General features: G+C 50.4%; 2 protein-coding genes across 11 annotated transcripts; both read right to left on the reverse strand.

The window, feature by feature from the left end:
- Positions 1-1,195: 1,195 nt before the first annotated feature.
- Positions 1,196-9,205, reverse strand: CENPA (centromere protein A). Of its 4 annotated transcripts, XR_004482458.2 has the most exons (6): positions 8,592-9,197; positions 3,806-3,915; positions 3,215-3,292; positions 2,776-2,931; positions 2,383-2,434; positions 1,196-2,059 (listed from the first exon to the last, which is right to left on the reverse strand). XR_004482458.2 is itself a non-coding variant. In XM_033425107.2 (5 exons), exons 1-4 carry the CDS (start codon positions 8,683-8,685, stop codon positions 2,797-2,799), a joined length of 417 nt encoding a protein of 138 aa, XP_033280998.1. In that variant the 5' UTR covers positions 8,686-9,205; the 3' UTR covers positions 1,196-2,059; positions 2,776-2,796. The 4 variants fall into 4 exon arrangements, 3 of the variants coding, with proteins under 3 accessions (XP_033280998.1, XP_033280997.1, XP_004268164.1); XM_033425107.2 differs by lacking the exon at positions 2,383-2,434 and having other exon boundaries at positions 8,592-9,205; XM_033425106.2 differs by having other exon boundaries at positions 1,196-2,434; positions 2,751-2,931; positions 8,592-9,205.
- Positions 9,206-13,442: 4,237 nt separating this feature from the next.
- On the reverse strand, positions 13,443-27,777 carry SLC35F6 (solute carrier family 35 member F6). Of its 7 annotated transcripts, XM_033425104.2 has the most exons (8): positions 27,586-27,730; positions 22,762-25,656; positions 22,029-22,109; positions 19,460-19,532; positions 18,468-18,639; positions 17,870-18,220; positions 17,159-17,269; positions 13,443-15,838 (listed from the first exon to the last, which is right to left on the reverse strand). In XM_033425104.2, the coding sequence occupies exons 5-8, from the start codon at positions 18,628-18,630 to the stop codon at positions 15,369-15,371; spliced, it is 1,095 nt and encodes a 364-aa protein (XP_033280995.1). In that variant the 5' UTR covers positions 18,631-18,639; positions 19,460-19,532; positions 22,029-22,109; positions 22,762-25,656; positions 27,586-27,730; the 3' UTR covers positions 13,443-15,368. The 7 variants fall into 7 exon arrangements, with proteins under 7 accessions (XP_033280995.1, XP_033280993.1, XP_049552250.1 ...); XM_033425102.2 differs by lacking the exon at positions 22,762-25,656 and having other exon boundaries at positions 27,586-27,740; XM_049696293.1 differs by lacking the exon at positions 22,762-25,656 and having other exon boundaries at positions 19,416-19,532; positions 27,586-27,740.
- Between the last annotated feature and the right edge of the window lie 222 nt (positions 27,778-27,999).

Genomic DNA, 27,999 nt, shown 5'->3' on the forward strand with positions numbered 1-27,999 from the left:
CAACATGCTCAGAACTACCTATTAGCTTTTCTGTCTCCCACTTTTAAACGTAAAGATTGTTAAACATTAAAGGAAAACCTTATAAGTGAAAGGGAAACTAGAACTAACAGGAAAAACAAAAACAACTTAGAGGAAACAGGATGATGCAGCAGAAAGAAAACAAAAACCAGTAGCAAAATTATGATAAATATCCTTAAAATGGTATTGCATCCATGAAACAAGATTGGGATTGGGTGCTGAGAGCACACGTCCTGCAGAGCGTGTCTATTGGCCCTCAAAGCTCCATTCTCACCCTTTCAAGGTCTCGTCCCTAACACAAGGGGGTTAGAAGGCAACAGTTGGGTTCTCAGACTCCCTTGCAGCTGCTCTGGCTAGGTTCTGCCAATGGAAAATGCTGGTGGGGCCTGGCAGGTGGGAGTTGAGACATTTCTCTGTTGTTCTGGTAGTGCCTTTGGCAGCAGAAGCAGCAGCGGATGACAGATGTCCTCGGTGTCAGTGGTGGCTGCAGCAGCATTGGCTGGAGCGGGGGCTCCTTATTCCTGCTCAGTAGCATTGGTGTGGTTCTAACGCAGTAGTGGCGGGGGCCATGCTTCCAGCCGAGCAGCAGTGAGTGTGGGCTTTGAGCATTGGAAGTTTCCTGATCCTGGGGTAGCGTCCTCTCTTCCCTTTAGCTCTTCCGGCCCTCTTGACATCATTTAACCAATCCCTTCCATTAAATTACGCTTGGCTTGAAATATCTAGATTGTTTTTTTTTTTTTTTGAGTAAATACTGATTGGGATGCTATAAAAAAGAAACATTCAAAAAATAAGAGAGTTCTTGGATATTAAAAAATGTGAAAGCAGAAATAAAAACTTAATGGAAAGGTTAGAACATAATGTTGGTGAAATCACCCAGAAAGTAGAGAAAAACAAAAACAAAACTCCAACAACATCAGCAGTGTAAGTGCTCAAAGTTTACAGTAAGTTGTAATGATATCATATAACATTATCATGGTGTAAGTTACTTATTCTCACGTTACTGTATAAATACTCTGTGGTGCTGAGCACACATCCTGCCTGGCATCTGCATGTGACATGTGACCATGTGTTACAGTGGGGTCCTGGTTAGTACAATTTTAAGAGAGCAGAGAAGTGTCAATTTAAAGAAAACTAGAGGAAGAGTATAATCTTCTGATTAATAACATACTGACAAGAATTTTAAATATAGTCATAGATAGGTAAGCTTTATTCCAATGTCTACATAAAAATGAGTTGATGTCGAACAGGAAACGGTTTTTCCAAAGGGTTAAAATCACACAACAGAACTTGGTCCTTTTCCCTTTAGTTTGTCTCTCAGTTCAGTTGGCTGACGCGTCATTATTCGTGTCCGCCCTCACTAATCATTTTCACCACACACAATATCTAAAAGTCTTCGGGTGGCCTTCCCATTTCTCTGGAGATCTCTTAAGCTGCTTTCAGTTACAAGAGATGGGCAAGGCTTTTATCTGCTCACGCCCTACTCCACTGGAGACAAAAACACATCCCTGAATTCTCTTGTTTAAATTGTGGCTGTTGGCCAAGTGTCCAAATGAAGAACTTAACGCTAACACACAAAGGACACAGTATAATCTCTGTACAGTAGTGACTTCGCTTCAACTTTTTCTCATTAAAGAATTATTTTTATTATCTCTCCACAAGGGAGTTATAAAAAATACCTGTAAAAACATTGAAAAGGCTCTTAAAAGTCCTGGAATGAAAAAGTCTGCAGTATAAATTACGATACATCATCTGTGACTTGCAGATAAGAATAAAATAAATTCTACAAGCTAGAATTTCTGAATGATTTTGATAGGAATTTACCAGAAGGAGCCAGGAGCCATCAAACCTTAACGATTTCCGTTTTCATCCCAATTGAGTTTTTGAAAAGCTATATAATCTGTTGACAGGCACAGTCCACACAGGAACTTGCTGCTGCCACTAATGATGAAATCAATCTGAAGGACAGAGATTCGTATGCTGGACGCGTCAGGCTCTTCCATGCAGCTGGCTGAAGTGGTCTTCTCTCATTTTTTCCCTTATGCTTTAAATAAAGTAAATATACATATGGTAAAAAATTTAAATGGTACAGAAAGATCTAAAATAATCAGTAAATATCCTTTTCTCTCACAACCTAGAAAATCTGATGTCTTCCAAATCATCAGGTGTGTGAATAATTTGCAAAGTGAAGTCAAACTTGGAGTCTCTTCATCTGAAAATTATTGTCAGGACTTTTGGAATGTGTTGATTCTGTCATGTATTACCTCTGTTACAGAGGAAAGCCATGCAATCTTCTCCTTCTTAAAAAAACCTAATTACAATAGCAACACACACACTCTGCTCAGAGACAGCAAGTCCAGGCAGCACCTTGTACTCCGTGATCTGGTCCTAGTTACGGGCAGAGTCCCTGGTATCATCCCTGAAATACAGGAATCACAATTACTAACAAGGCATTTTCAAAAATAAGAACTTTGTTTTAATCAAAATGAGGTCATCTGGTCCTTGTAGAATGGAGAGGATTCACTCGGTCAGAGGTTCAGGCTGTCTGGTCGTTACTTAAAGGGCATGAGCCGCAGAATCCCAAGCATTCAAGTCAAAACTAGGTCAACCCTTCCCTAGAGAACAAGGGGAAGGCGAGGCCGCAAAGGACTTGAGGATGGAGAAGGAACATTCCTTCGCAGAAACTCCCACCACAGTGATGAGAAGCTAGGTGTTTTCCCCCAAAGTGCACTCACTCTCTGGTGAGCAGGAAAAGCTTACAGAGGCACGGGCGGCAGGAGCTCAGCCGAGCCCTTCCTGAATGCCTCGGATCCTCCTGGCCAGCTGCACATCCTTCGGGAAGAGAGTGACACGGCCGGCATGTAAGGAGAGGAGATAGGCATCCTCGAAGAGATGAACTAGAAACGCTTCTGCTGCCTGCGGACAGAAAGAAAAGCAGAAAGACTGACACAGACGAGGGGCCATGGGCTGCTTTCTGCTGAGAGACCTGCTAACCTCAGTCTCTAAGGGCTCAAAGGACTGCAGGGAAGGATTATTCACAGAATGAGACTGAACTTTGCCTGGGAATTCCACTACCACCAAATGAGAACCTAGCCTCCAAACCCTGGGTGTTCCTTGTTCTTTTCAAGGAGGTGAGATGTAGCCTTGCCTTTCTCCCATACTCACCCCTCACCCAACTGGACCGTGGCCCCCATCTTACCTCTTGTAGGGCCAACAGGGCCTGGGCTTGCCAATTGAAGTCCACACCACGAGTGAATACAGCACATATTTCTCTTGCCTGCGAAGGAGTGGGGATGGGGAGCAAGGGAGAAGGGGAGAGGGGAGGAGTAGAGAGTAAAAGGAGGTTCAAGAGAAGACAGACTCTCTCCGTGAGTCTCCATGAATCTTCATTTCCGTTATTCCTTCCTGGCCCTTAATCATAGAACCTAACTAGTAGCTGGTGTCAACTCCAGGGAGCTTAGAGATTGGCCCGTCTCTCTTCATTGGTGGTGGGGAGAGGAGGAGACAATCTCTCAGGGCAAGACAAGGGATGAAAGGGTGGTTGGATGACAGAGTTCCTTGTACGTAATCAAAGAACACAGTTCGAAGGTGGTAGGGGTTAGAAATTAATTCCATAAAGAATTAGAAGGTGCCCTTTGTGGGCTCATGTTTTCAGAAGATGAAGAGTCCCCGACCAGGCTAGGGAAGAGGTCCCTTGCCATTTGGGCAAGAGGCGATAGGGGCCCAATACCTGGGAAATTTAAAGAAAGGAGGCGGCATGGGGGTTGGCGGGAAGCTCCCTGGAGCTCACCAGGCGGCAGAAGGGGGTCTTCCTTAACAACAGGTTTGTGCTCTTCTGAAGAGTTCGGATCTCCTTCAGAACCCGGTATCTCCGGCGAGCAACTGGACGGGAGGGAGCGCCTGAGCAAAAGAGTTGGGTCATGGAGCAAAATGCAGTGGAAAACGGGTGGTGCATTCCAACCTGGCTGTCAAACTACCAAATCGTAGACTGTATATAACAGGCTTCCCAAAAGCAGGGCTTTTTGTCTATTGTAGTCATTGCGGTTATCTTCAGCAACTGGAGAACAGTGGTTGGTGCTAAATAAATTTTTGTTAAATGAATGAATAAGTGATCCTTTGAGGGTCCTATTGACCCTCAGTGATGATCCTGAGGGTCTTATTTTAAATGCCGACTCTTCCAGGCAGCCTTTCCTGACTCCCAATCCCTTCCAAACCGATGGGTCACTTCCCTCCTCTGGGCCCACAGTACTCTGTGCATCTCCTCTGTCTTTCCCACCTGGATTGGAAACCCAGTTTCCAATTTTGTTTTTAGGGTTTTTTTGGCCCTGCCGCGCAGCACGTGGGATCTTAGTTCCCCAGCCAGGGATCGAACAGGCGCCCCCTGCATTGGAAGCACGGAGTCTTAACCACTGGACCACCAGGAAAGTCCAATTTTTAGGTATTTTTTAAGAGCTGGAAGGAATCTGAGAGATTATCTAGTACAATTCCCTTGTCTCTGTTATCCTGAGGCCCAGAGAGGTCAAGACAGTTGGCCAGAGCACGTTAGCGGCCAAGGTGGGAGCTCAGAAGTGGCATAACTCAGTGCCAGTGTTGGGCCTTTGGGCTATGAAGTCAGAGCCTTTGGCTCAAAGCCTAGTTTCAACAACAACAAAAAAAGACAAAAAAATCTTAAAATCATTCCTAAAAGTAGAAATCAAAAAAGTCAAACTCTGATCAGAAATTAAAAACACAAGAATATAAAAAATAAAAATTCTTCTAACTCTCTTGTTAAAGAGGACAATTCACTGAAATTAGACTATGTAGAAATGAATAAAAATAAAAAGTCTACACCTTAAAACTTAAGCAATATAGCCGAATAGTCCTAAAGGAAAATGTACAGCCTCAAGATCTATCTACGAGAAAACAAGAACATTAAAAGATAATTCTGCTAAGTGTTCAACTCACGTATTAGGAAGAGAATTATTAAAGTAAATCAAAAGAAGATAGAGTAAAAGAAATATTAAAGATAATAAACTAACTTAATGAAAACGAGTGTAAAACAAAAACAGTGCAGCTGGCTCCATAAATTAAATCAAGGACCAGTAAAAACAAATGAAACTCTGAGAAGTTGAACAAATAAAAAAAAGAAAAAAAAACCCCATGAAAACTAACATTTTGAAGAAATGTTATTCACGGTCTAGCCAAGAAGAGAGAATCCACACCAAGTCGTTGCGTAGAAGGGATTTAATATGGTGAACTATTTGCCAAGTGTTAGACAACCTGCTGAGAGCAAATGGGGACAGAGGGGCAATGCAGAGATGTGCTGGCAGTGGAGACTTTATCCCAGGGGCCAAAGAAACAGGGGACTTTTTAGAAGGAGGGAGGCCCTACAGCCAGGAGATGAGCTACTGGCACCTGCCTCCCTCCTCACCACCAGTCCCCAGTCCAGTCGCCGGAAGCAGCCTTTAATAATCAGACATGGCAGTCACAGAATGGAAAGATGAACACAACTAAAGATCACCAAGCAATGTAAAAAGGCCAACACCATGAAAAGAAGGGACCAAACTCAGCAAACAAAATAATCAATACCAGAGGGACTTGAGTTATTACAGAAAAGAGAGAAAGAAAAATACACATAATAACCTCCAAGGGGTAAGGGAAGATGTGAAGTCTATGACTCAGGAACAAGTGCTTGTGAAAAGTAACCAATTAGAGGGATCATGGGAAAGAACTGGGATTAAACATTCAATAGTTGGGTCTTAAAATCCTACATAAGGAGTCGGGATTTAATCCTAAAGTAATGGGAAGCCACGGAAGAGCTTTAAGCAGGACGGAGAGATGATCCACTTACATTTAAAGATCATTCCAGTTGCTGTGTAAGGAAAGAACCGAAAAGGGACAAGAGTGGAAGGGAAGTCGTAGCCAGGTCAGGGTGCTGGGGGCTTGGACTAGGCTGGTGGGAGTGGAGAAGGCAACGAGTGGCATGATTAGGATGCGACATGGAGGTGGAAGTGCCTGAGCTTACATTTGGATTGGATGGACATGGGGGCAAGATGAAAAATCTCTCCCGGGTTTCTGGCTTAAACAATCCTGTGAGTGGCTATGCCATTTCCTGAAATGGGGGAAACCGGGGATGAAGTGGCAGGAGGGGAGTAACCAAAAGTGTGCTTTTAGATGTGTTTAGTGTGACATACCCCAGAGTCTTCGAGTAGAAAGGCCGTTGGATGTAGGTGTGCGGGGTCAGAGATGTGGGCTGGAGCTATAAATGTGAGAGCTGTCAGTGTATGAATGGTACTGGAGCCACGGGGAGGGATGAGCCCACCTGGGGAAGGGAAAGAAAGGAAAAGTAGACCATGGAAGTCCAACATCAACATGCTGAAGAGAGGTGGCACAGGCAGTAAAAACCACTGAGCAGAAACTGCAGAGCGTGTGTATCACGGAGCCAGGGGGATGGAGTGTTTCGAAGAAGAAATGACCCACTGTGTCGAATGCTTCTGAGAGGATAAGAGAAGGACACAGGCATGTCTAATAAAGTTGGCAACATGAAAGTAGCTGGTGACCTTCACAACAGCAGTTCAAGGGTACTGGAAGTAAGGGTAGTGGTTGTGGGGAGTCAGATTGGAATGGGTTGAAGGGTGTCTGGGAAGAGGGGAAACAGACACGTGGGTAGACTTAAGTCTGGCTGTTTTAGAAAGGGTAGCTGTGCGGCTTCCCTGGTGGTGCAGTGGTTGGGAGTCCGCCTGCCAATGCAGGGGACAGGGGTTCGGGCCCTGGTCTGGGAGGTTCCTACACGCCGCGGAGCAACGGAGCCCGTGCGCCACAACTACTGAGCCTGCGCTCTAGAGTCCGCGAACCACAACTACCGAGGCCCGCGTGCCTGGAGCCCAAGCTCCGCAACGGGAGAGGCCGCTGTGATGAGAAGCCCGCGCACCGCAACGAGGAGTAGCCCCCGCTCTCCGCGACTAGAGAGAGCACGCATGCAGCGGGGAAGACCCAACACAGCCAAAAATAAGTAAATAAATAAAATAAATAAATTAAAAAATAATAATAAAATAAAAAGGGTAGCTGTGAAGGGCAGAAGTGAGAAACAGGGAGTATGAGGGAGCTGGGGATGTGGGGTGCCCTTTTCTTTAGAACAGAAATAGCAGAGCACATTTGCCAAATGCCAATGTAAGGAGTATGAATTTACTTCCAAGTGCAGGTGGTAAGGATAACAGAAAGCCCCTGGGATGGTGACAGAAGAATATGACCAAGAGCTCATGTAGGAGGAGGAGTGGCTTTTGATGGAAAGGGGTCACCTAGGTTCTCTGCTGTGAGAAGATAAAGGGGAATCCAGTCTGGAGGCTTCTATTTCCTCAGTGAAGCATGAGGCAAGGTCATCCTGAGCTGAGAGCGAATCAGGGGACTGGAGTTGTAAGGATGCTTCTACATCCGGAAGCAATAGTGAACATCATACGTAACAATATTCCTGTTAAAATTACAAATGAGACAAAGATGACCAAAACATTGCTCTTATTTCAACACTAGTCTCAGGGCCTCACTAACAATAAAATAAGAAATAAAATGTATAAAAATGAAAAGAAGACTCAAAAGTCATTATTTGCAAACAGTATAATGGTCCACTTAAAAATTTCAATTAAAGCAGCTGAAAGGCTATTAGGATTAACAAGAGAATTCAGCAAGTTAGCTAGATGCAAAGGTTATTTATGTTAAGGAAAGAAAAATAAAAAACAACCCATTCACAACAGCAACATCTATAAATAACCAATAATACTTTCTTCACCCTGCTCTTAGCTATGGAGCAGAAGACAAGTAAAGCAGCTGCTGCCACAGTTCTTGTTTGTGGGTATCCCATCCACCAGACCACAGCACAGAAACTAAGGACCACAGACCAGCCTTCTTTCCGGGCATGCTACCTCTGGAAGGGAACAAGGTGAGAGCACCGGCTAAGTTAGGGCACTTTGGTTAAGGACCAATACAGCCACTCACTGAAGGAAAAAAACAAAACAAAACAAAAAAACCCCCCAAAAACCTGGAAAGGCACCTTCTAAAATTAGAACTGTTGTTTGAAATTGTCACAAAAAGCAGCCAATACTTTTGCATTTGAAAAAAGCACAAACACCGATTTTTTAAAATCCCGTGTCTGCGGGAACAAGCTGGGTGATCTTGTGCAAATTATCAGGTCTGTCTGCGCTTCAGTTGTCCCATCTGTAAAATGGGCACAATATAAAATTGAGTTAATTCATATAGAGTTTAACATAATGCCTAGTTAGTGGTAAGCACTCAATACACGTTAGTAGAATTAAGAATACTGTCTGGGCCAGTCCTTTCTCCTCCTCAGAACTGCCTTCCCCAGTCCCTCCCCGGTCGTGGACCTTGGGCCGTCCCGGAACGGATACTGGACGGCAGAACCGCTTTGCCTCCCTGCAGAGGAAGGCCAGCGGACCAGGGGTCGGGAGACTGGGCTGGACCCCAGGCTCGGCAAGCGAGCATAGATTTTTTCGTCTGTGAAATGGGCACGCGGACCCGGCCGTACCCACCTCACAGACAGGCTGCAGGGAGGCCGGCTCGGAGGGAAAGGGATCACGGCGGGTTACCTAAGGGTGGGCCCGGCCGCGGGGGGGCGGGAGCCGGGCTCGGGGGGCGCCTCCTTGGGGCTTCGGGCTTGCGGATCCGGCGGCGCGGGCCCATGGTTGGCGCTCAGGGTTGCGGAACGCGGCTCCTTCTCGGCCTTCCGGGTCCGGAGGCAGAGGCTGGGGTTCAGGGGAGGGCCAGCAGCGCCCCGGCCGCGTGCCCCGGCTGGGTGGCATTCAAATTGCCCGCTCCGCCGCGGATTCACTGCCGGCGTTTTTTAAAAACCGAATCCAGCGACTCCCAGTGGCTGCCTCTGGAACGCTCCTGGCGCAGAGCGATTGCGGGGAGGACCAATGAGAGCACAGGATGAGAGGCTAACGGCGGCGGTGATAGGAGAAGACAGCGGGGACAAGGCGGATCGATGGTAGGAATCAGCCAATGGGGACTTGGAAAAGTGAAATGAGGCGGGAACTGCTCCAGTCCTCCGCTCCCTGGGGCAGGACCGCATCTTTGATGCATCAGACCCAGGTCCTCCGGTGCTCTCTGGTCGACAAATGAAAGCTCGATTATGAAGATGTAGCTGGTGCGTGTGTAGAACGCGTTTCTCTAGACGAATCACCTTGCGCAAACATTTTATGTTTTGCTCTATCAATCTTGAGGTGGGTTTTAAAGATGAGGAGACGGGCCCACGGAGAATGTGACCGTCCCATGTCTCGCCTGAGACCAGGAGCAGCCCATGAATATGACTCAGAAGTCAGCTTCACTGCATGAACCTTATTGATGATTAGGGCCAGGATGGGGCCTCTCACCATGAGGTCAAGCAGGGCAGGCCTCAGCTCTATTTTTGGATCATGCTCTCCAGCATTTTCGTAACAGGGAAATGACCCCTTCCCTTCCTGTTGGGGATAATATGTATTGAGGTCAAATGTAGAACTAGGTAGTTAGAATAAAGGGGATTTTATATTCTACACTTTTGTTTTTTTTACATTATCTAGATGTTCTACAGTTAACATGCACTGTAATCAGGAAATATGTTACAAAATCAGTGATTTTATGGAACCCTTGTTCACTGCTGGTGGGAACGCAAAATGGTGCGGCTACAGTGGAAAACAGTATGGCAATTGGTCAAAAAATTAAACACAGAATTACCATATGATCCAGCAAGTCCACTTCTGGGTATATATTCAATTAAAAGCAGGGGCTTGAACAGGTATTTGTACACTAAGGCTCATAGCAGTGTTATTCACAATAGTCAAAAATGTCCAAGTGAATGAATAGATAAATAAAATGTGGTATATACATACAATGGAATATTATTCAGCCTTATGAAGAAAGTAAATTTTGATACATATTACAACATGGATGAGTCTTGAAGGTATTATGTTAAGCAAAATAAATGAGATACAAAAGGACCAATATTGTATGATTCCACTTACATGAGGTACCTAGAGTAGTCAAATTCATAGAGACAGAAAGGTAGGATGGTGGTTGCTAGGGGCTGGGGGAAGGGAGGAAAGGGGAATTATTGTTTAATGGGTACAGAGTTTCAGTTTGGGAAGATGAAAAAGTTCTGGAGATGGGTGATGATTGCACAACAAATGTGAATGTTCTTAATGCCACTGAATTGTACACTTAATAATGGTCAATATGGTGAGTGTTATGTTGTGTATATTTCACCACAATAAGAAAGAAAGAGAAAGAGAGAAAGAAAGAAAGGGAGACAGAAAGAGTAGAGGAGGGGGGAAGGGAAAGGGGGGGAAGGAAGGGAAAGGAATGTTTGGTTGAACCCATTGAGATGCAGTCAAATCACAGAAGGATAGTTGTTTTTCAGTGACACAGAGGCAAGAAGTCCTACTACACCAGTCCTCAGGACCCATTAATCAGACATAGCAAATCTTCACCATTAATTCTGCTTTAGACCTAGAGGGCCTTCTTTGCTCCATTAGAAATAAGTAGAAAACAAAGGTAGAAAATAGAGGGGTGGTTTGTTTTTTTAAGATTCCACATGTAAGTGAGATCACACAGTGTTGTCTTTCTCTGACTGACTTATTTCACTGAGCATAATGCCCTTGAGGTTCATCCATGTTGTTGCAGACGGCAACATTTCTTTCTTTTTATGCCCGAATAATATTCCATTGTGAATATATATATATATATATATATGTATATACATACCACAATTTCTTTATCCGTTCATCCATTGCTGAACACTTAGGTGTTTCCAAATCTTGGTTATTGTAAATAATGCTGCAATGAACACAAAGGTGCATATATCTTTTCAGCTTAGTGTTTTTGTTTCCTTTGAATACCCAGAAGTAGAATTGCTGAATCACATGGTCGTTTTATTTTTAATTTTTCCGGGAACCTCCATACAATTTTCCACAGTGGCTGCACTAATTTACTCGCACCAATAGCGCACAAGTCGTCCCTTTTCTCCACATCCTCCCCAAAACTTATTTCTTGTCTTTTTGATAATAGCCATTCTAACAGATGTGAGGTGATATCTCACTGTGGTTTTGATTTGCACTTTCCTGATTAATGATGTTGAGCATCTTTTCATGTCCCTGTTGGGCATCTGTATGTCTTCTTCGGAACAATGTCTATTCAGATCATTTGACCATTTTTATTTTATTTTTGGCTGCACCGCAGGACATGTGGGATCTTAGTTTCCTGACCAGGGATCGAACCCGTGCCCTCTGAATGGAAGTGCGGAGTCTTAACCACTGGACCGCCAGGGAAGTCCCCATTTGCCCATTTATAAATCGAACTATTTGTTCTCACCATTGAGATGTATGCATTCAAAGAATGTATGCATTCTTTATATATTTTGGATATTAATCCATGATCAGATATATAATTTGCAAATGTTTTCTCCCATTCAGTAGGTTGCCTTTTTATTTTGTTGATGGCTCCCTTTGCTGTGCTGAAGCTTTTTAGTTTGAAGTGGTCCTACTTATTTATTTTTGCTTTTGTTGCCTTTGCTTTTGGTGTCAGATTAAAAAAAAACATTGTCAAGACCTATGTCAAGGAACTTGTTGTTTTCCTCTAGCAGTTATATGCTTTTAGGCCTTATGTTCAAGTCTTTAGTCCACTTTGAGTTAATTTTTGTATATAATGTAAGACAGAGGTCCAGTTTTCCCAACACCATTTACTAAAGAGAGGTTCTTTTCCCCATTGTATAGTCTTGGCTCCTTTGTCATAAATTAATTGACCATGTATGTGCAGGTTTATTTCTGGGCTCTCTATTCTGTTCCATTAATCTATGTGTCTGTTTTTAGGCCAATACCATACTGTTTTAATTATTATAGCTTTGTAGTCTAGTTTGAAATCAGGGAATGTGATGACTTCAGTGTTGTTCTTCTCTCTCAAGATTGCATTGGCTATTTGGGGTCTTTTGTGGTTCCTTACAAATTTTGGATTTTTTGTTCTATTTCTGTGAAGAATGCCATTGGAGTTTTGTAGAATTGAATCTGATAGGCATTGAATCTGTAGATTGCTTTGGATGGTATGAACATTTTAACAGTATTAATTCTTCCAATCCATGAACGTGGAATATCTTTCATTTGTGTCTTCAATTTCTTTCATTAATGTCTTGTAGTTTTCAGTATACAGGTCTTTCGCCTCCTTGGTTAAATTTATTCCTGGGTATTTTATCTTTTTGATGCAATTGTAAATGGGATTGTTTTCTTAATTTCTCTTCTGGTAGTTTGTTAGTGTATATAAATGCAACAGATTTTTGTGTATTGATTTTGTATCCTGCAACTTTACTGAATTTGTTTTTTAGTTCTAACAGTTTTTTGATGGTGTCTTTAAGGTTTTCTATATATAATATGTCATTTGCAAATCGTGACAGTTTTTCTTCCTCCTTTCCAACTTGGATCCTTTCCTTTCTTTCTCTTGCCTAATTGCTTTATCTAGGGCTTCCAATACTATGTTGAATAAAAGTGGCAAGAGTGGGAAAAACTGTCTCATTCCCAATCTTAGAGTTAAAGCTTTCAGCTTTTTTTCATCATTCAGTGTGATGTTAGCTGTGGGCTTGTAATATATGGCCTTTATTATGTTGAGATACATTCCCTCCATACCCACTTTGTTGAGAGTTTTTATCATAAATGGATGTTGAATTTTGTCAAATGCTTTTTCTGCATCTATGAGATGATCATATGATTTTTATCCTTTATTTTGTAAATGTGGTGTATCATACTGACTGATTTGCAGATGTGGAAACGTCCTTGCATCTCTGGAATAAATCCCACTTGATCATGGTGAGAGGTAACATCACTTGTCCAAAGCCACCCAGTGGAGGGAGAGATGGAGCTGAGGACACATATCTCTGGCTCCCCCTAAACCACATGGCTGTTTGCTCCAATCCTCCTACTGTCCTCTGATCTCCTTGAGTGCTGTTTGCTTGTTAAAGTACAGCGAGCTTTGGACAGAGCAAAGGCAAATGGAACCACCTGGCATGGTCCTAAACCTCTTGTAGGCAGCAAGCCTGAGGGCTACTCCAGGACCTGGATGGCAGTGCTGGAGGACACCCCAGCCCCAGGGTCCCCCAGGACCACTACGAATGGGGCAGGAACTGGTCAGTTCACTACAGTGCAGATGGTGTGAATTACACTGTATTTGAACTGATGTTTACAGAAGTCTGTTATCAGTCAGTTCTAATTTGGGGTCCAGGGCCCCATTATTCCACTCAGAGCAGTAGGCCACAGCTACAGACATTCCTCACAACCCTCTAGACTCAGCAGGAGAGTGGAGATTCTTTCCCCCTCCACCCCCATTACCAGCATGACACGGCATGGCCTCTCAAACTCACCCTCCGAAGCACCCCAGACACTAGGACAGAGAGGACACAACTCCAGGGTCTGGAAGGGTACTTAGGGTCAACATAAAAATTTTATGAGGCATCCTGTTTTATCTTATAATCGATGCGAAGTTTACACTCTACTCCACAATGGTATGTTCTAACAAAACATTTCTCCCCCTCTGAGCAAAACCGATGCTCCACACCGTGGCTCTGCTGGGACTTCAATGCCTGACAGACCACCCTAGTGGGCAGTGCCGCCTTACAGGACGCTCCACTGTACGTTGGCATTTACAGCCACCTTCCATTTATATCGTAGGTAATATTCACAGCCATCCTGTGAGATGCAGGCTTCCCCATTTTAGAGATGTGAAGACCCAAAGCTCCAGGAGATAAAGCAAGTTGCCCGAGTGGGTGGCAGGCCTGACCATAAGTGCCCTCCCCATCCTCTGCCACCTCTCACCACTGAAGTCCCATTATAATCCCCCCCAACCCTTCAATGCTAAAATCCACATGTGATTTCTATGCTTTGGTACCTTACAGCTTTTCCATCCAACGTTCTAGACGTTACCTCCAGGAATGTCCTAACCCTTGTGCTCCTTCCCTCTTATTAAAGAAAAAAGTCCACACTGCCAACTCCCCTCTTCTTTTTAAAAATAAAAAGCCTGAAACAACACTGTAAGGCCCCAGTTTTTTGGACGCACCACCCTCGATCTCCATTTCCTTCTTCCTGTGACACACACCACGGCCCAGAGGAGGTCAGGGCCCCCCGAGACTCGGAGCTGGTGGGATGGAGAGGCCTTTCTCTCCCGACGGTAAGAACCTGCTGGATTCCCACAGCCCGAGGGCTTTGCTTGTCAGAGATCCCTTCTCCCAGGATCTATTCTAAGGAAGGCATTCAGTATTTGTTTCACGATTGAGCTGCCCGGGAAAGTGACCTGCCACAGAGTGAGGACCACTGGAATAAAGGGCCGCTCAGCAACCTGGGGTCCCTGCTGCCAGTCCCCTCTCTTCAGGGTGGGGTTACTGGGAGGAAAACAGCACAGGATGCCTCTCTCCCAGCCACAGGAAGTACCCCCAAAGATCTCAGAGACTTTATGGTAAGTGGGCCCACAGGTTTGGAATCAGGCAAACCCAGCTTGAAATACCGGCTCCAAGAGGAAGTCACTGGACCTCCTCTGGGCCACACTTTTCTCACCTGCACCCACCTGTGCAGGCTGTTATGCAGGAGAATGAAAGCTAAGCACTTAACGTAACGCCTGGGATACCAGCACCACTCCCAACGGTAGACTCCCGGTAAACCCACCACCTTGGAGGGTTCTCCATGGTGTCTGTCGGGTTGCTGGGGGTGAGGCAGAACCCCAGACGTGCTCTACAACCCAGCCGACTGCCTGGTCGTGTGGCTGCACGGCCAGAGCCCGTGGCAGGAGAGCCCTTTTGCCAAACAACTTACAACTCTGGGACTCAAGTTTGCTCATCTTTAAAATGGAAGGCCATATTTAGCCTATTAGAACCATATTTAGCCTACGATTTAGGGGGAAGCCCTAGGGCTGTTGGTTCCTGCAATTCTACTCCATGATTTAGCTCTAGTGTTGCAGGAGGGGCAACACTCTGGGACTCAAGTTTACTCATCTTTAAAATGGAAGGCCGTATTTAGCCTATTAGAACCATATTTAGCCTATGATTTAGGAGGAAACCCTAGGGCTGTTGGTTCCTGCAATTCTACTCCATGATTTAGCTCTAGTGTTGCAGGAGGGGCTGGGGAAGCCTGCTGGGGGTCGGGCACTGCACTCAGGCCTGAATGGGGTGGTGACAAAGGAGGACCTGGGTGTTGTGTCATCTTCTGTGGCAGCAGCTGCCCTGGGTGGGTGGGTGGGGGGTGTCTGTGGGGAGGGGGCAGGGTGAGGCCTCGGGGGCAGGGCATTTGAGGTTCACCAGCCCACGTGGCCTCAGCCTCAGGGTGAACAAGGAGCGTCCAGGTGGCAGCAGAGCAGGAGGCTCAGCTGGCATCGTTGATGGCAGTCCGAGGGCCCCCCAGCAGTCTCTCATGCTCGCCCTCCTCTGCCGGGGGCCGGCCCCTGGACAGGCGGCTCAGTAGCAGGCGGTGCAGCCCATTGTAGAGGGCTGTGCCCATCAGGAGGATGAGGAAGCCAAGGATCTGCAGCGGGTGGAAGGCCTCCCAGCCCAGCGTCAGGCTCACTGCCCAGATGACAATGGTACGCAGGCTGTCCAGCACCATTCGGGTGGTGGCGCTCAGTTCCTTTGTGACACTGATGCCTGCAAAGTTGAAGAAGGCGATGCTGCTGATGTTGCCCAGCAGTGCCAGTGCGATGAGTGGCTGTCGGCCCACCTGGCAGAAGGCGTCCAGCGCGTCCTCCAGCGTCCCGCGAGGGTTTCCACTGAAGGAACCGGCGGGGATGTAGTACATGGGCACCAGCAGCAGGGAGAGGATCACGAAGCCAAAGAGGCCTGCGGGAGTGGAGGGAGCACGTCACGCTCTCCGCTGGGCCCCCAGCCCCGGCAGCGTGCCCCGGCCCACCCAGCCGGGCTCCGCTGACCTCCCAGCCACCCCTCCGAGTCGCCCTCGCACCAGCTCCTTCCTTCCAGCTCCTGGAGCCGTTCTGCTCATTAGGAACTACAACGGCCTACTGAATGGGTTCTGACGGCCCCATTTCCACTTTAATCCGTGTCTTCTGACCGGACCAAGAATAGGAAATACATTTTATATTGTGACCAGTGCACAGACATGTACACACACTTTCACAAAACGACAGCTACCCTTACAATGTACAATGCTCTCTGACACTTTTTAAACTCAATTCTATTCATTGACAAAAGGATTGCTGGCTGCGAGCACGACACTGCTCTCACAAGTGTGGAAAAACAGCTCTCTAGCTCAGCGCTGTTGGTGCGTGACAAGGAGCTGGGCCAGAATGTAAATCAAGGCACCGCTTCCCTCAGGAAGTCCTGCTGGGAAAAAAAGTGAGTGGAAGCCATCAGTACGCTTGATGACATAGCTGATTTAGGCGGTTAACGTTCTGCCGTAAGCCCTCAGCTCACGGTGCAACAGGCACCAACAGCTCCCCGACAAGCCCGTAGGTCACGCTTCGGTAGCACTGCTCTAATCCGCCCTGCTAGTCCCATAATTTTAAAGCCTCATTTTGACTTACTTCCCTGCTCAGAAACCTTTGGCGGCTCCTCCCTGCCTGTGATTTAAAGTCTAAATCCACTTGCCTGATGTTCCAGGGTTCTCCAAGATATGACCCTGACATATTCAATTCCTGATCATTTCCCCCATATCAAACCTGTACCTCCTCCAAACTACTCCTCACTGGTTTCCAAACTCACATTCAGCTCCCCATGTCTCCACTCTGCCTGGAGTTCCCTCCTGTCCATTCTTGCTTCCTGAAATCTGTAGCACAAATGCCACCTTCCCTGGGCCATGACACTCAGATATGCTTGGCAAGTGAAGCGTCACTTGAGTAAAAGCGGGCCGAGCTAAAACGCACTGCCTGCTCCTTTCCTGCTGGTCGGTTCCTCTAGAGCGGGGCTTGCATCTCATTCATCTTCGTCCCTGTCCTCCCTTAGCTCCTGGCTGAGTGCACGGCAGCTGTCAGGGTATTTATCAACACGAACATGGTGAAGGGAGCGAGGAAGGAGGGCGGGAGGCTCGCCCTTCCCAGAGGCCCCAGGCACCTCGCCAGGCGCCCTCACTGCATCCCCTCGACGTGCCGCCCCACAGGGCACACTCCACCCAGCGCCCTCCTGCCAGCCTGTGTTCACACGCACCCTCAGTGCCGACTGCCCGCAGTGGGTGCACGTTGTGCTTGTAGACAAACTTCTCCTCCAGCACCATCTGGATGGAAACGATGATCTGGGCCATGATGATCAGCAGGTCCCCTGTGGGAAAGGAGGGGCCCAGAGTGAGGCCAGGCTGAGGCAGACATCTCAGCCCACGGAAACCTAAGAGCCCCTGCAGCCCCTTACTCCGCAGGGCACTGTACAGTCCATGAGGTCCGGCCACGACAGGCCCCGCGCCTGACCTCCTGGCCCCTGAAGGGTGAGGCAGGCCACCAGGGAAGGCACTGTCAGCCCCTCTGGGCTAAGGCTCCAGAAAGTCCAGGGGTCCGCCTGGGCCTGAGGGCTGCACAACTGGGGTAAGCAGGTCTTTTGAGAAGCAACAGGCTCTGAGATGGACATTTCTGGTTTAATCCTGCCATGCGTGAGCAGGGTGGCCACTTCACTGTAAAATGGGCTGCAGTGTGTCCTTTCCGGGACCGTGAGGATGAGTGATGACGAGCACAGTGCGAAGCGCTGGTTGCGTGCTCGGTAAGTGCTCAGTCAACATTCATTCCTTTCCTCTTCCGGATCCTGCAGTCTGTGTGGCTGTAAGTACATTGCAGAACTAGCCCTCTCCTTCCTCGGACCTCCCCGCTCCTCACCCACCTCTCCCTCACGCTGCTTGTCCCCTGCTGGTCTTCCCTACACTCTTCCCATCACCTGGGAAGCAGGTGCATGTCCACATCAGCTGGTGGCCCACGTGCCCTCCCCCAGGGCTTGGCGGACAGCGGAGCTTGTAAAATGCTTTGTCGAGTGACTCTGTGCTGGGCAGCCCCGGGATGCCCACCCCGGCCACACCTGTGATCACTTCGCTGAGCTTGTGCTGACTGTCGTTCCTGCTCAGGAGGTCAGCCAGGCCCACGACCACCAGCCCTGCGATGGTCGCGAGGATACCCAGCCACTGGCTCAGTGCCAGCCTCCGTCCCAGGAAGGTCACCGAAAACAGGCCTGTGAATATGATCACTGCTCCCCGCAGCATCTGGAAGCTGGAAGCACTGGTCATGTTCAGGGCTAGGAGAGGAGAGACACATGACGTTAGCGCCTAAGGGCCCAGCCTGTCTGTTCACTGAGGTGTCCTCAGGGCTGACAGGGCTGGCACGTGGTAAGTACTCAGTAAACCTTGGTTGGGGGCGTGTGTGTAAAGGTCGGTGGGAGGGGGCGGGGGGAGCTGCAGATGAGCTGGGGGTGGCTCTTTCCCAGCAGCTCCCTTGGGCCACAGGCTTCGCTGAGCCCTCGGCAGCCTGGCTTGGCTACTCACCCACATACATGATGCTGGTCGCGGTCATGTCGCAGAGGGCTGGGGGCAGGAAGAGAAGGGGGTTGAAGGGCTGCTGGGGATCCATGCTGGTGTCTGGGTGCCCTGCAGCTCTGCACAGGAGTAGGTAGAAGGCAGCCAGGCAGAAGAGCTCCCCCAGGAACATGCCCACTGCCTGCAGGGACAGAAACAGGACTTCAGAGCTGGAAGGAAGACCACCTATAACAAGGGTTTTTGTTTTTTATTTTGGCCGTGCTGCACAGCTTGTGGGATCTTAGCTCCCCGACCAGGGATCAAATCTGTGCCCTCGGCAGTGAAAGCATGGAGTCCTAACCACTGGACCACCAGGGAATTCTCTGTGACAAAATTTTTTAAACATAACCTTTCTTAACGCAAGAGTTTACCTATAACCCCAACATGTAAGAGAGACAAAAGCAGACCTGCTCTGTGTGGGAGGCCAGAGCCTGCCTCCTAGGTCTACCCCTAAGCTCTTCAAACACCTCGACGGAAACTCTAAGGCCATGTAGAGCCTGATCTGAAAACCCACCAATCTAGACCAATCCCTGGTCATGTTCCAATGGAGAAACTGAGGCCCCGAGAGGCTTGAGAACTTATATAAGGTACCTTCCATTGATGGTGTCTGCCCCGCCCCAGTGGGGTCTGGGCTCCCCGCGGTTGGGGAGCATGTTTTACGACAGGGCTGGATTGTTCCAAATGTGTCCTGACTTGGCCATGGTGAGGGCTGGCCTCAAGGAGTCCGGGGCATGAGCGCTCACCAGGACTTGTGCAGGCTTCCTACAGGGGACTGTGCCTTCTGCCCGCTTCCAGGGGCACCTCACACCCTGGCCTCTGTTCTGGGAGGGAGAGAGAAGCAACTGGCTCTCCTGAGAGCAAGGGAGGACTCCCCCAACCCAGGTTAGCAAACAGCATGGCCTCGTGGGGGCCCCTGACCTGAGGCCTGGGAGACGGAGATGGGCGAGGACAGGCACAGATACCTGGAGGAAGGGATGCTGGAAGCTGTGCTCCTGGCTCCCTCCGCAGCCTGGGGCCACGAAGTTGTCCGCCCACCTGCAGCAGACAGAGAGAAGGTCAAACCCTGCAGTGTGGCAGCGCGCTCTCCCACCCGGTCCTGGGGCCTGCAGAGAGCTCACACCTCCTGGCCAGACTTAGCGGACTCGGCCCAGAGCGGGGCTCCCTCTCGGAGGGACCAGTCTCCACGGCAAGGATTCCCCTGGGATGGCAGACAGAACGCGGGGGCCTGGGACCCTTTAGCTGAAATTTCATGAACCTCTAACAGAAATTTAGCATTTCCTCCATTTATGAGTGTAGTATTGCAGTACCTGCGACTTTGTCACACACGGAAATCACAGCTCTTCTCATTATCACATTTGAGTCACTGCAGATACTGTGAAGTATTATTTACACTCATCACTGCTCCAAAATTACAGTAATTAGACCCACTGCTTACTATTTCATGTGTTAAGAAGCGCATGCACACATGTACGTTACTATTTCACAAACTGGCTTGTTTAATGTCTTGATAACTTTATTTCAATACAATTAGCTTTTTCTGTAATCCTTGGTCTTTTATTTGCACGTTTTAAAACACTACTCTAGGCTTCACCAGACTATCAAAGGGACCCATATCAAGAGTCCCTGGTCTACAAGGTCACGTGGGCCCTGGGAAATGGCCACCTGACACAGACCACCCGGTCACCTTCCCATAACCTGAAGGATCTGGAGGGTTTTCTCTAGCACTGGCTCGGAAGCCAGTGGCAAGTACGTGGCGCTTGTGGAGTGGGTGCCAGCCGGCACCCCGGCAGATGGGCCTCACTGATTATGGCATGCTCCCCGCCGAGCCCAGAGTCCGTCACGGCACAGCGCTCTGGGCAGCTACCGCCAACCATTTTGCACCTACCAACATCTGTCGCTAAAACTTCTGCCTCTGAATTTCACTTTCGCTGGCCTTAGTTATGTCCCTGGGAATCTAATCTCTCTTTCATTGGAAAGCCCTTCATATATATGGAGCCTTCCCCACCTTCTGAACTTCTCCTGGTTAAGCAGCCCCGGCCCTTGCTAACCTTTCACTGCCCTGGCTGGTCCCCACCTTCGGAATCTTCTCCTGGTTAAGCAGCCCCGGCCCTTGCTAACCTTTCACTCCCCTGGCTGCTGACTTCAGGAAGCACTCTGGTGGGCCCAGGCCCAGAGCCAAGGGCACGTGATCCGGCCCAGACTGAGTCGGGCAACGGGGCGGCCCCGCCCACATGTTGGACACCCTGGTTAGCTGACCTGGCTTGGACTGCACACGCCACATCACACTGCTGACGCAAGTCAACGCAGACCCAGGGCCGCTTGCAGTGGGCCACTGACCTGCCCCCGCTGCAGCAACCCCACTCGTAGGCGGTGGCGGTCCCTAAAGTGTAAGACTCGGGACTTCTTCTTAAATGTCTTTCCTTACAATGTCTGTCCAGAGCAGCTACGTGGTGGGCCCCACCCCATCTGCTGGCTCCTCTGTGCACAAGCTCAGCTCCCAGAGCGCAGGAAGCCTTCTGCTTCCTGTGCCCCAAGCAGGGGCCACTGGTCATGCCAAGCGGTGCAGGTCTGGGTTTGACAAAGATCCTGTGCCGGCGGGGCTTCTCTGTGCCCGAGTCTGAGGAGGGGAACAGGGAGCTCTTTCCCACAGCCCGGGGCAAGTGGGCAGGCGGTGGGAAGGGCGGGCTGAGCGCTGGTGGTAGCACAGACCTGGAGGGAGAGATCACGTCTACAAAGATCTGAACACATCCCAGGGCAAGTGAACAGAACAGGACTATGGCAAACTTATCTCAAGGTAGGAGACCCCACCCGCTCCCACAGTGAGGAGGGAAGGTAGGAGGGCTTCTGGTGCTTGGGAATGGTGGAGGTCAAATGAGAGCTGATGGGCAGCTAGAAGTTCTGATATGCCTGGTTGGGAAGGCAGAGGAAATCTGGGTCAGGGCATCAGGCTGGAACCAGACCCAGTAGCAAAGGGGCAAAGATAATCCCCATCAACGACAGAAACCACCTGTTCTCTGGGGTCTCATTTCTGCCCGATCTGCTGTAGATTGCGACTCTGGGATCCCCAGGCAGGGCAGGACAGGACAGGACGTGGGATGTGGGTGTGGGACACATACCACCTGTATGGCTCACCCAGCTTGGCCTGCTCTCCAGCCAGACTCACTTTCACAGACAGAGCCCTCTGGGAGGGGCTGGGTGAGGCAGCCGAGCAAAAGAGAGAAGCGAAGGAGAGCAGAGAGGTCAAGCTTTACCAAGGGCGCAGAAACACCTGCCCTGGAGCGAGTGAGCAGGTCAGAGAGAGAGTTCCCAGGGCTCCTCCAGGAGGGACAAGGGAGGTCCTGCCAAGTTCATGGTCAACCAGAAGCCTAGGGCAAGGGCTGGTATGGAAGCCCCTTCCCCATCCTGGGGCCACATCCTGAGCACAGACTGGCAGGCTCAAGACCCCTGATGTAGCAGTGGGGCCACCTCCTGAACTCCCCCTGGGCTACTGCCTGTGCACCTTACAGTCATGACAACTCATATCTGCATCACCTTCTGGTTCCATAGTCCTTGTCACTTGAGAGGCTGTGAGCTCAGCATCCAGCAACGTCCACAGCTTTCAATCCCCTGCTCCTGGCACATCATTATACAGAAGTTCAAACATTTTTTTTTGTTGTTGAATGAGTGGGACTTCCAGACACCGCTAGACAAATAGGCAGGTACTATAGTCCAAAGGCAATGTATCCATGACTGCTAATTTGCCATCCATTCTGAGGTGTCCCCTGCTGGTGGGACCAGCTGGGCCTGCCCTTCCCCAGGGAGGGGCACTGCAAGGGGAGCAGGCTGTAGGGCTGGTGCTAAGCCTCCTCCCCTCCCCCTGCGCTGCCTGCTTCCTCCAAGGGGTGGGTCTGCCTGAACAGGCAGGGCTGGCAGGTTCCCAGCAGGGGAAATGGAATCTTTTTGTATCTGAGTGCCTGGGGCAGGTTTACACCCCAAGGGTTTGGGTGTCAGGACAGGCTGCCTGCCCTGCCCAGACTCTTGGCCAGGCAGGAGTTCAGGCCTGCAGTCACTTTGGGATAGAGTCAGGCTTCTCATCTTGGCCCTGGGAAAGGTCTGCCTCACTGTGCAGTCACAGCAGGACCCCAGGTAGCACAGGACAAGAGCCAAAAGCCAGATCCCGTTCATCTGGGGGAGAAAGCAATCACTCCCCAGTGGGACAGCACTTATCTCTGCAAAACGCTTCCCTAACATGTGTTTACGAATGCACCACTCACTGTGTACCGACCTTGTACCAGGCCTGTGCTTCTCCCTGAGGAGCCTGAACACTTCACGCGGGCTGTGTGGTTTAGGCCTCACAACAACGGTCCGCATTTTACAGGCAGGGACTTCAGACCTTGGGGTGGAGAGGGCCGTGTTCAGGCTCATACAGTTAACAGTGGGCGGATCTAGGGCTGAACCCATCTGCTTGCACTTATTTTCAGAAAAGGCAGCAGGATACACGGAAAGGCCAGACTTCTGACTCTCACAGGTTGGATGAGTTATAGATTTCTCACCTATAAGTCGGGGATAATAATGCCAACACTGATGAATTGGCAAAAGTAATAAGACATATAAGACCTGGCATATGGCAGGGGGTCACTAAAAGTCCTTTGCTGCCCCTCTTCTCCCTCTCTCTCCTCTGCTGAGCAGGAACCACTTCCCCTTGTGTTGGGTGGGTGTGGCCCCAGCTCTGCTCCAGCCTGAAAGCTTCCGGGGAGAGTATCCATCCTCTGGGACCCAGCCTGCAGGCTGACGCAGAGGCACCCGGAGGGCCACAAAGTGCTGAAAGAGGAGAACAAACTCAGCCATCATCTCGGGAAGCTCCTTGTTTGAGAGACGAGAAACCCAGGGACCAGACAGGGCTTGAGGGACACAGGGAAGCGCTAGTACCCAGGAGCACCACCCCCTGTTCAGTGCTCCGTCCTCAACACCGATCACCTTCTTACTCAGGATTCTTCCCACCCCCCTGGCTGAGGCGGGGAAAAGGTCAGCCCTGCAGATGGGCCCTCCATTCTCTCTGGACACTATATCCTGGGGAAAGCTGTGGTCTCTAGGGCAGGAGGCCTTGGGGACCCACATGAGGAAGCGCCCTGCACTGGCAGAGGTGGGCTTCCTTTAGAGTTCCCTGGGCCTTGGAGGGCTCCGGGTGGGCTACCCTTACTAGGGGCGAGTCACTCTGGCGTGGCCTTGCTCAGTAAGCTCAAAGCTCAGCGTTCCAAGGGGTGTGCGCGTCTGTGTGGGACCAGAGGTGGCGGTCAGAAGCTGAGGAAGTGGTTGATGCGGCTGCCTCGGGCCGATTAGCTGTGTGTCCATATTCCCCACAGAATCTATGCCATTTCCGCTCTCATCCTGGGCCTGTTAAGCCCAGTGAGTCAGCTTCTTTCTCTGGCTTGGGATCTTCAGAAGGGCCCCAGGGCTTCTCCACTCTCGGGGGTGTCACAGCAGGTGGCCCTGGCTCACGTGGTGATAAATGATGACAGCCCTCCCTCTCTTAAGTATTAGGTAACTCTCCTCAGTAGATCTTACAAGGAGTCTGGGAAGAAGGTGGGGCAGGGATTATCACGCCCACTTTATAGATGAAACGGAGGTTTGGAGAGGCCCAGTGACTCATCTAATCTCATAGCTTCCTAGCCTCATGCTCTTTTCACTGCTGCACTGCCCTGCTGGTTTAAGGCTTTCTCCAGCTGGCCTGAACCCCTCTGAAGCAATTATCCCGTGCCCACTTTTGGAACCTATGGGTGGGGGAGAGGCAGCAGCCAAGGCAAAAGTTAGAGCTGGCGCAGGAAGGACAGTGAGCGTCCTCCCCTAAAAGAGGCCCAGTGATCGCAGGCCTCCTGCCACCTTCCTGCAGGCTCCCCAGACCCAGTGGGCCTGACTGCTGGAGAAATGACCCCCATGGCCCCTTCGTGGCTAGGTGGGCTGCACAGCCTGCAGAAGTTTAGGAGGGGATGTGAGCCTTCCTGAGTGAGCGTCTACTTGACCCTGGCTCTTTACATGCAGAACCCCAGCTGGATTCAGGAGGGTGGGGCTCCGAAACGTGCACTGGTTCAGGCAGACAGCCCCACGCGGTGCCAGAAGAAGGCAAATGCTTGGTCTCCAGGAAGTGCATCAGCAGAAGCCTGGTGAGGGGGAGAAAGCAGCCACAGAAAGGAGAAGGGAGGGACCTTCTGCCCACACCCAGGGACGAGGCTACAGGGCCAGCCTGATCGGTGACTCTCCCTCCGGGGGGTAGGTGATACCCAGCCCCAGCCCAGCCCAGCCTGGCCAGGCCGGCTCCCTGCAGCGCACCCAATCCTGCTGAGTGGGCAGTGACCTCCTGCAGCGGACAGCTGACCTGTGATCCCAGCACAGGAGCAGCACGTGCTCACGCCCACTTCCTCATCCACTGTCTCCAGTCCGCCCAAGCAGCCGGGGAGGGAAACATTATGCTCATTTTACAGGCCAAGAAACTGCAAGAGGCTACGAGAGACGCTAACGCTGAACCCTGAGTGATCTCTGGGATGGACGCTTCAGATGCTCGTCACCCAGTCCCAGAGGGGAGGCACCCCGACGGCAGGGAGAGGAGATGCCACTTATAGGATTACAACTTCCATGGGCACATGCTTGTCTGTTCTTGCCTGCAGAGATATAAGAGGAAACCCCCAAGGAAGAGGGAGTTTTGGGTACCGTAGCTGTAGAAGACCAGCACTGGACCCAAATCCTGAGACCTAGGTTCTAGACACCAACCAGCTGAGTCACACACACACGAAACTTTTCTTGGGACCTTGACTGTAAACTGTGGGGATGAGAATGGATAATTTCTATGTTTCTAACAACTTTAAATGCCCCTAAGGATGACTAGAGAAGTCCCTAGCCTCATCCACAGTGGAGGTTAAGAGCACGGATTCTAGAGCCAGACTACTTAGGCTCAAATATAAACTGTGCCACTTAATAGCTGAGTTGAACTTGGGTAAGCAAGCCCCTCTTTCCAGAACCTCAGTTTCCTTATCCAGGGACAAGGAATTTATCTACCTCATAGGGTGGTTATGAGAATTCATTAACTTAACTCATGAAAGGCAGCCAGGGCAGGACGTGGCACGTGGAGCTCTCTGTGTATTAACTGGTTAGCACTTGCTGTGGTCACATTCTCGTCTGTCTGTCCCTGCCAGAAACTTCAGGTCAGAGTGTGATTTCAAATCAGTAATCTCTATCAGGATGTACACAGCTGCTCTCCCACGTTCTTCCTCTGAGAGCGTCCTTCTCACAGTCTGGTCTTAGAACACTGTTTAGGGTCCAATACTGGGGCCCATCACAGGTAGGGAGGCTCCTAAGAGGCCACAGGGCAGGGGACAGGACCAAAGGTTGGGATCACACCTGGGCACCTCTTTCTGGCCTCTCAGGCAGCCTCCAAGGGCAAGGCGTCCTGGGGCTGAGGATTCCCTGGCTTCTTACCTGACCGGTCTGGAGCTTTTTCTGGAAGGAGCTGAGTCAGCACAGTTTACCTCAGTAGGTAACTCAGCTCTCCTTGCGGACAGCGGCCCTGGCAGACCACAGCCACCCTATAAGCACCAGACTGAGGCCTTGGCTTGTGGGACGGATGGACAGATGACTTGCTCTGCTGCAGTCAGATCCTGAGATGGGAGCCCTCAGGTTGAGTTTCCTTTATAGCTAAGGGCTCAGCAAAAGGAGTACCCTTCAGGAGGCCTCAGGGCCCGGGAGCCCAGCACAAGACACAGACACAGCCGGCCAGAGCCCAACCAGAGAGACAGGTGGGCCTTACCCAGAGGTCCACCTCCTGTGGAGAAGGGAGGACACTGTGATTGCCAAGCGTGTACACACCTGTCTCCTCTGCTGCAGATTCTAAGCATCTCAAAGCCTGGGACCTTTTCTCGGTCACTTCTGTCTCCTTCCCTAGGTCTAGGCAGTGCCTCACACACTGTAAGGACCTTATATATGCCTGATGAATCGAACAGGGTACTTCTCTCCCAGACCTCTCTTCTGGGGCATTTCTCACGTCACTGATGGAGTACGCTGGGAAGAAACACCCTCAAAAACGAATAAGATACAACTATCCCCACCACCCTCAGGGGGCCTGGAGCGCAGCCCAGAGGGTGACTGGGGTGACTCCCCTTTGCTCTGGAGCCTGGCAGGGCTCAGGTGGAAGGGAGGTCTGACTGGGAGAGGGTCACTGTCTACTGTCCTCCACGTGCACCACACCCTCTTACATCAGAGCTGAACTGCCCCCCTGCCCGCCCTGCCTGGGTTAATGCCACTTCTGTTCCCCCAGGCGGAAGCCCAGGAGTGATGATTGGATCCTGTGGGTCAGGCCCTGTGGCTTCACTCTGCACCTGGTGTCTCCTATCTGACCCTTCCCTTCCCACCTCACTGCCACCTCCCAGTTCCCCTTATCTGCTAGCAGCAGCCTTGGCGTGGTCTTCCCTGCAGCCAACTACTTTGCACCTTGACCACCAGGTTCATCGCATCACTTTTAACATGTCACTCCCCATCTCAAAAGCCCCTCTTTGATTATGGGATAAAATCCAGCCTGGGCATTTGGTGCTAGTTACAATCCACCTGGATCTGGCCTTGCTGTTCCTGCCTCGATGTCCCCACCACATGTAGAAATCCTACCAAAGCTTCGAGGCCCAGCTGTAACCCTTCCTCCAAGAGGGGCCCATGGTGCACCCCCTTCTCTGTCATCGCAGCCCTCCACGCTCACTGGTCACTCGGTCCGCATGACGTTTATGGTAGCCCTCCCTGGCCCACAGCTCCTGGAGGGCGGGGCCCCCGATGCCAGCTTGGAAGGGGCAGGGGAGAGAAACTCCCTCCCGTTTAAAGATGAGGAAACTGAGGCGCTGAGTTAGAAAGTGACTCGCTGGGATCAAGCACACAGCGAATCAAAGCCGGGGCTCGGATCCTCCAGCCGGGGACACGGCCCTGCCCCGCATTTCCCTGGGCCTCGTACCCCTTGGGTGGTCCATAAACCGCATGAACGGATCAGAGCAACTGAGCTGGCTGGTGAAGTCAGGAAAGGAGAGCCGCGAAGGGAGGGCGCGGAGTCCCCTCCCCTCCCGGCCAGGCCCGGACTCACTTTGCCGAGAGCGTGTTGATGGAGCCGGTGACGAGCATGAGCCCGGCCAGGAACAGCTGGTACTTGGTCCAGGCCATGGCGGCGGATGCCGGGAGCGCGAAACAGGAGCGCGACCTCCGCGCTCGCTGGAGGTAGTAGCCCCCAATCTGGTCACCCCGGGGTCTGGGGGCGAGTGCTTCCGGGCCGGGAGTCACATGACCTGAAAGATCCCGCCCCGTGCCTGCTCACTCCGCCCCCAGGGAGGGCGCGGGAGGGGGCGGGGCGGGCGTCTGCGCTCTCCAGAGCCGGAGCTGGGGGCGCCGGTCCTCACAGAGTGACAGTGTCAAGTCACGGGCCCAGGTCTCCCCACCTGCAAAAGGGGCTGATGGGACGAGGAAGTGAGAATGCATCGTGGATATTAGAGCGTTCTGTAAA

This window comes from Orcinus orca, chromosome 13 (assembly GCF_937001465.1).
Source record: "Orcinus orca chromosome 13, mOrcOrc1.1, whole genome shotgun sequence".
NCBI lineage: Eukaryota > Metazoa > Chordata > Mammalia > Artiodactyla > Delphinidae > Orcinus > Orcinus orca.